General features: G+C 42.2%; 1 protein-coding gene across 1 annotated transcript in view; it reads right to left on the reverse strand.

Moving 5' to 3' along the window:
* Nucleotides 1-468: 468 nt before the first annotated feature.
* The window catches only part of atxn7l2a (ataxin 7-like 2a), a 35,090-nt gene continuing 27,770 nt past the window's right edge, over nt 469-7,788 (reverse strand). Inside the window, exons 7-10 of the mRNA XM_076097027.1 lie at nt 7,070-7,241; nt 5,134-5,255; nt 2,518-3,526; nt 469-741 (exon numbers count right to left, since the gene is read on the reverse strand). Of these exons, the coding sequence (XP_075953142.1) occupies nt 724-741; nt 2,518-3,526; nt 5,134-5,255; nt 7,070-7,241 (1,321 nt within the window). The 3' untranslated portion in view covers nt 469-723. The remainder of the gene's footprint in view (nt 742-2,517; nt 3,527-5,133; nt 5,256-7,069; nt 7,242-7,788) is intronic.

Here is a 7,788-nt window from a genome sequence, read left to right on the forward strand (position 1 = left end):
AATATCTTGATATTTAACATATTCCTATAGTGGTTCCTTTATTTTAATGTTCTTTATCTTAACCTCATCAACCCTGCAATAATCAGCTGTAACCTATTCACAGATTAAGGTTTTATTTTGAAATGCACAACTGTTTTTCTCACCACCCTTTTTATAAAATAATGTTTTGGTGTTGCAGCTGGTGTCAAGTGCACAATGCAAACATCACATTGAACAAAGTAGGAATCACTTTTAAACACAACTTCAACAGAACCAAGTTAACAATCACAGTATCTAAACTTGGCTGTAACACCACAGCAATAATGATAATCATAAAGCAGTCTGTGGCTTCATTATTCCACACACTGATGCCCAACTTAGAACAATACTAGAGTTCAGTGAATGTGAAGAAAATGTGACATTTAAGAAAAAAACAAGTATGGAGAGCTTTAAATTAACACGTATAGCCTTAAAAATAAGTCACAGAAACCAAGTGTAAAGGACATTTTAATCCATTTTTATAAACCAACATATTTAATTTAGCAGCATAACCAGACGGTCTTGAGGTATTTTTAGATCCATACTCTGAATTTCATCCCACCCTCCCACCTCAGACATTTACACACACACACACACACACACATACACACACACACACACGCGCACACACGCGCACACACAGTTGGCTCAGTCTTGGACTGAGCGGAGCTGGCTCCCTCTTAGTGGCTTGTAAGGCAGGCACACTTAATGGTGCAGTTTTGGCTGTGGGACAAAAGAAACATTTGAAATTGTTACTTTTATTTTGGCAACTGATATGTACAGATATTCACTTGAGAACCATACCAAATGAAGTAGAATAAAACAGACTTGACATACGTAGTGTCAGAAAAGTGAGACGAGGAGGAAAAGAATCTGGCGGCTGGATAAGATACTTCCTTAATGTTTAGTTGATGGTAAAACTCGGCTCATTTCATTTTTTGGGATTTGGGGGTGCAACAGTAGGGCACTGGGTGACACAAGTGTTGCCAAAAATATCAAAGTATCAATACTGAATATTTGAAACGGTTCAATACTCATTGTACCAGCTGCACTCTCTGCTCTCCGACCGTGGGTTATTACACACACTGTGTATTACACACAGTGTGTACTGTATTACACACACACAATGTTTTAATCTAAATCTAAACTGTTATGCCCTCAATGTAGTGTCAATGTTTTTGCCAAAATTCCAGTAACGTGACAACACGAGGCTGCACTGAACCAGAATCAGGGGTTTGCCTTTAAATAGGACCACGTTGTTCTGTAGTCTGGGTAGCTTTCAGTTGAAGATGAATACCTGACTAGGCTTCAGCTTCAAGCTGCTGACCACAGTAACTGTGCCATGTGCAAGAACAGTTACTCGGCCTTTTAAATCACAAAGTATACATCTCATTATTGCAGTCTCTGTCTATCAGACGCCACTGATTGTTGCCATGGAAACACAGCTCTTAGTGGAGAGACAGCCTGGAGCGTAAGGTGACAAACTTTTTAGACCTAAAGTTCATCCATTCTTCATGTTTTGTAACTGACTTGTGTTAGACAAGTCTAAAAGCAGAGCCAATACTGGCCTTACTATAGGCACGATAAGTTGGGGGGACCAGTCCACAGAACACCAACCACATGTTGACATTTTGTTTAGACATTATCTGAATAGTACAGCAGGTATCGTTTTCCATTAAACATAGTTGTCGACAGCAAATCAGTTTTTGGAGGCGACTCTGGAAAGCTAGTAGCTGGCTCCTTCAGTTACAATGGCGACCCAGTGTCACATCAACAAAGTTACAAGGAGTCAGTAGAAACCTCTAAAACCACCACTGCCAACGAGTGAGTGTCTGATGCTCAAAACATGACCTATCTGCTGCATATTCCTTTAAACACACAGGCTGACCTTACATGATCAATGCTTGTTCTTAACTACACCGCTAATTTGCCTGAATTGGACTTTTCAATGCTGTGTTTGGGAATATACAATAAAGGTGTGTCATACGGGCAGGGTAAGCAGGTAGCTCGTTGTTTCTTTAACTATGTAGGAAGCAGCCACAGGTCATAACTGTGATGGTAAGAAAAGAAAAAACATCAGTGTTGTGTTGTCAGACTGGTACTTGGTAGTGCACACTGTCAGCCATTCAACTGATTCTAAATCATCATGTTGGGACAGGAACTTTTTACCACGCCAGGAGAAAAGCTGCATATTGTAACGTTAACTGCCACCATTTTTTTTGGTCAATTCAGTAAAAATTTGTATTGGGTAAATTATAACGTTATTAGGATGTTTTCAAATGTAACCTTGTAAAATGAAGTTTTCGGCAAGAAACTTGAGGCACATCATGAGGGATTCATGCAAATGGTAATAAAGGAATGTATGTTGTGTGACATGTTATTTATTGTTTTTCACCTAGGTATTGAATTGGGTATTGAGAATCGTGGAATTTCGACTACTACATTTCTGGTGTTGTGACGTCCCTTCTTAATCCCTGCTTCTCTCGGCTCCTAACTCACCTTCTGTGTACCCAGTTTCTTCTCCACGCCCCCAGCCAGCCCCCCACTTTTGCTGTCCTTCCAGGGGTAAAAGTTAGAGCGCGGAGAGGAGGAGGTGGCAGAGCTGGAAGACGAGAAGGGCAGGCGGTGCGCTGAGGGTTTTGAGGACGGCGAATGCTCCTCAATGCCGCCCCCTTTGCGTTTCTTCACAAGCCCCTGGTGCTCAAAGCCCCTCCCGCTGCCCGGCCCGTGCAGTCCTGAGTCCCCCACACCGCCCCTGCTGTGGGAGTTGTTAGCGGCGGAGGAGGGGTCTGGGGATGATGAATGGCCCAGAGGAGTGTGCGTTCGTCTGTAGGTCCAGACCGTCTTGGCGGCTGGTGAATGGGACTCTGAAGGGGAGGGCTGGGGACGGGGTTTGCTGCTGGGGGAAAGCGTGCCATTGGTCTGTCCGTGGGGGAGAAGGGAGGAAATGGGGGGTTTAGAAGAAGAAGAAGATGATGAAGAGGAGGAGGAGGAAGAGGAGGAAGAGGAAGAGGAAGAGGAAGAAGAGGAGGAGGAGGAAGAGGCAGCGGAAGGTGGGCGGCCCCGGTCCTGGAGGAGGATGCAGTTCCTTTCGGGGCCTGAGTGCTCTCCTTCCTGTGACGGGGCCTTCCGCTTGCGGAGGGCATCGGCGGCAGCGGCTTCCTCTCGCAGCTTCAGCATCTGCTTGCTGGGACGCCCCACGGGGTTCTTGGGTCGCCCGGAACCCCCCTGACGCACCGTCACAGGTTTACCCGGAGACACCATGTGGCCACCACCGATGCTGCTCCCGCTGTCCCCGGAGTTCTCAGACTGTATGGCTGCCGAAGTTCTCCCTGGACCACGACTGGAAGAGGAGCAAGAAGATGCAGTTTTGAGGGAGGAGCTGATGTGACTTCCTGTGCGGACCTTGGAATGTAATGACGAGGAGGAAGTGGAGGAGGGAGACGAGGAAGTGATGGTCTTGGCTGAGGAAGGTGGAGATTGAAGGTCTGTGGCTTGAGGTATTTTTCTGTAAAATAGGTAAATCCATAAATCAATAAATGAAACAGCCCTTAGATCAGAATAAAACATATCAACACTGTTCTATAGGATAACAAAAATGTGAAGCATTAGAATTGAACATGGGATGCTGATGCTTTTTGATTAATGACTTAACTAGCTGTAACATAGCAGCAAGCAGTCAGGAGTGTGCAGTCTTGTTAATGTATCTGATCATGTACTGTATTTCCGGAGTTGAATTAATATTTCTAATTATATAAATGTATCTAAAATGTTTTATTTTAAATCTTTATGATATAAAATACAAATATCGTTAGTTGACAAGAGTTCATTGAATTATCTAAACAGGGCAGATTAAACCATTTATGTTTCACTGGTTTGGTTTTGTATTCGCCGCAATTATGGCTGGGGGGGCACTATTTCTACTTATTCTTGTTTTCATCGTTCTTGTGTTTGATTTGTTTTTTTTAATTAACAAAGACTGAGTTCAAATAAGGGCTGCACTCAACATTTTAACACAATGAAGATGCAGTATGCCAATCTTCGTTACGTTACATTAGTAGTAACAGCCCTGCCAGGTATGAGAAACATGGATCTGAACGATAAAGAATATTTGGGGGGAAAATGCTTTTTTTTCGTGCGAGCCGTAGCAGTTTAGTGAGCTAGCTGTCACGCTCAGGTAAAGGTAGGGGTGGTCTGTACGAAACCATAGTCAGAAAGCTATGGACAGTATAACCTGTGTGGGTATAATGTTGTTCATCAGGTTTGTGGCCCGTAATGAACGGAATATCACAGGAGCATCGAGAGGAAATTCTTTTACATCTGGTACAGACGGCTAGCAGGACTATATTATGAGCCGATTAGAAACTGGAGGTCTAAGTTAGGCTTACTCACTGTGACATCACAAAACACAGGATTAGCCACAACTCAAGAATTGACATGCTAATTATGACAATTTCACAGGATAAAGACATGGATGTAAACTGTCCCATTTTCCAATGAGATTTTTTCTTTTGTGCGTATAAACGCAGTCAGTCTCCATCTTACTGCCAACTTCACAGACTCCTCACTACTGCTATTCTGGGCAGCAGAAAACACCATCTGCTTCATCTCCTAGTGACTAAGAAGTGGGTTACACTCGAGTTTATCTCAAAGTGTTATCAAAAGGGAAGGATCTGATGTCACTAGCCCTTCATATGTTTACAGTGGTTGAAAAGAAAGATTGGCAAATTTCAACTGAGTGATCAGGATGGTGGCAGAGCGTATGTCTTCTAAAGTAACAGTCCTAAACATTTCTCGGATCGGCAGCTCATTTTTTCAGATCAGTGATTGGAGCCACTTCAATATACTGGAGAGGAGGCAGAGCCTATTCTAGCCCATTGAAAACCTTTGGTGACCTTGTGGTATTACTCTCAGCTTATTTTGTTACCAACATCACAACCTTTGGACAACAGCCAGTCTCAGCCAGTCTTATTTTCAGTGACAGAATATACATTAAAGCAGTTTACTATATAAACGCCAGTGACAAAAAGTAACCAAAGTTAATACTTTCTTGCAAAAAATCGGAAGAATCAGCACCATAAAAGCAGAGCAGGAATGTGAGCTGGAGTTTCTTACTTCCAAAGATGGGCGCTGATGTGCTGCTCCAGCATGCTGCTGAGAGCCGACCTCAGGTGATGAAGTCTCCTGTCAAACGTGTAGATGCCGTGACCCAGCGCGTGGCTGCCAAACGAACAAACCTAGAGAAACAAGCTGCTTGTAAATCTGTGTTTCCTCTGGTTACTGTACCAGTGGTGGTCAGTTGACTTAAAATCAACGTTCTGCATTATTCAGTGGTCTCATAGTTACAGTCAAATCACACTTCACTTGTGCCTTGGTTCTGTGTTTTGACGCATTTCTGGATACAACTTAAAAATGAAACGGACAACTACACACCATCAACTTAATCAAACAAGATATGAAGTGAGTGAAATCTAAGGCCCTCTCTAGTTAAACATAAAAACCAAGTAAACTCTGTTCGGACAAGTGGAATGCCTCATGCAGTTGTCTGATCTGGCAGGTAAAAAATAAACGTGATCTTTATTACAGTTTCCCTGATTGACCGGTAGCCGATCACTATCGTCTGATATTCAGTAAAATATGCGATGGGGAGATTGTCATTACTGCTTTCTGGTCGCTGATCCCTGGGAATGCTACATCGTGAACAACAAACATGTGTTGCAATCAGCAAGAGGAGAAGTGGTTAGCTGTTAGCAGCTGGTGAAACAAAGGAGCTAAAAGGTTGAATTGAATTACATTTAGATGCGTTCAAGCTAAAGTTAGTAAACATTAGTGTTGGGCGAAGGTAAATTATAACGTCTTTATGTCGATGTGCAAGAAGCTTCAATATAAAATAGATGTTAGAGAGGGAATTATGACCTGCTTAACTTAACTGACAGTAGCTCTAAGCAGCTTAGAATGCATCATTAAAACCACTCATGTAAAGCATCTGAAGAAAACATCCAGAGCTGGTGATTGTTCAACAGTTTGAATGAAGTGTGTTTTACAATGATCGCGGTTAAATTAGTGTTTCTGCCAATGGAGTCTTGTGGCTTTGAGGAGAGCATATCAATTGTATGTCTTTTAACTGTTCATAACCATGTTGATTTTATGTACTATTTTTCCATAGGCCTACATTCTCCATTTTGCACAAGTAAGTTCGGGCAAGTAGAACATTTTCATGTCAAGCCCTGAACCACAATTCTTTGGACACGTTCATCCTCTGACTAAGCAACAGAAAATAAAGATACTCAACGTACTGGTGGAAGAAGAGGCACTACTTTGAAATGACCACTGTCCAAACCTTCACTATGATATGGGAGTATTGGAAGTATTGATATTAAGAGCAAGATAAATCTCTCATAGAACTGGGAGTAGTAGTCGGATATGGAAAGCTCTCTCTTTTTGCTGCTAAGGACATGCAGGACAGTTTAGCCTGCAAAAAGTTACCTTTGATCTCATCACAACAGATAACATCTTCAGTGTGCAACAAAACACTCATAAGAGTCTTTTTGGGACACAAGTGTTGCAGTCTGAAGAAAACAGATCTGTAAACACAACGTCAGACTAAAAAAGCACCGGGTGGATCTAGTATGCTTTGAAGTTGGATGTTATCATCTTATTTTTATAAATGGAATTTCGGAAACGTATGATGAGTTAATATGCCTAGAGCAGCTCAGAGTTCAAACAGTTGAGAGTGTTGTTTATGTTTTTGCAGATCAGCTGGACAATTTCAATAGACTGCTTGAGTTCTTCCGAGTCTGCTTTTCTATCATGGTTTAACTGGATAAGCAATTATTTTCCAACAAACAAAGCTATCACAGCTTGATCAGGTCATTGTATGCCAGGGCCATATTTCAGAGTTTGAATTCAAGACTTTTTGCTGCATAGGTGTCAGAAAATCTGATTTAAACAACTGAGAAAAATATCAGGATTTTGCTCCTTTTTGCTCCAGTTTTGGCAGGAACTCCCTGGTGCTTTTTACCCCTGTTAAACCCAAGTACAAACTGCTTACCGCTAGTGGTCTGGGATGTGCAGCAGAAGATGGGAACTCGACGGGCTCCTCGGGTCCTTCTGCCTCACTTTCATCACTGGAGATCCGGCCATGGACGAGAGGTGAGGGGGCTCCCTCCTCCTCACGCTGCTTCTCCTCCTCTAGGTTGCTCTCTGACACGGCAGTAGGCAGACTGTAAAACAAACAGTACAACATTTGGTTTTTCAGATACACTATAAATAGTTATCATATACAATCATATACTGATGCTCACTGTCTACGTCTCTAACACCCAGGAACATGATCTGGTTAGAGCCACTCAGCTGCTGCTTTATTAGGTCCACCTAAACTAATCAGCCCTACATGGTCAGTGTTGGTTTGTTCAAACTGATGATTGACCTTTATGACCATTGTGATGGATGCTTGTTATGCTGTTGAAATGTATTGATGTATAATGGAGTGTTATTTAACCTCTATGATATATGATATAACATATGGAGTGGATAAATTAACAGACACACCTCTCTAAAACAGTTTCCACAAACACTGACTATAACCTTTATGGAGGAGGATTTATTGCACACCTGCTGTGTTAGACTGAATTCATTTAAGCTAGAGGTACCTAATAATCTGGCAGCGTGTGTAGATTCAGTTATTTCATTAGCATCTATCAAAACACAGATTCTAAACCCACTGCACAACAAGGTAATGTTACACCAAATTCAGACCGAAGGTACTGC

The sequence above is a fragment of the Anarhichas minor genome, unplaced genomic scaffold, assembly GCF_050575085.1.
Source record: "Anarhichas minor isolate MPS153535 unplaced genomic scaffold, ASM5057508v1 ptg000023l, whole genome shotgun sequence".
In the NCBI taxonomy this organism is placed as follows: domain Eukaryota; kingdom Metazoa; phylum Chordata; class Actinopteri; order Perciformes; family Anarhichadidae; genus Anarhichas; species Anarhichas minor.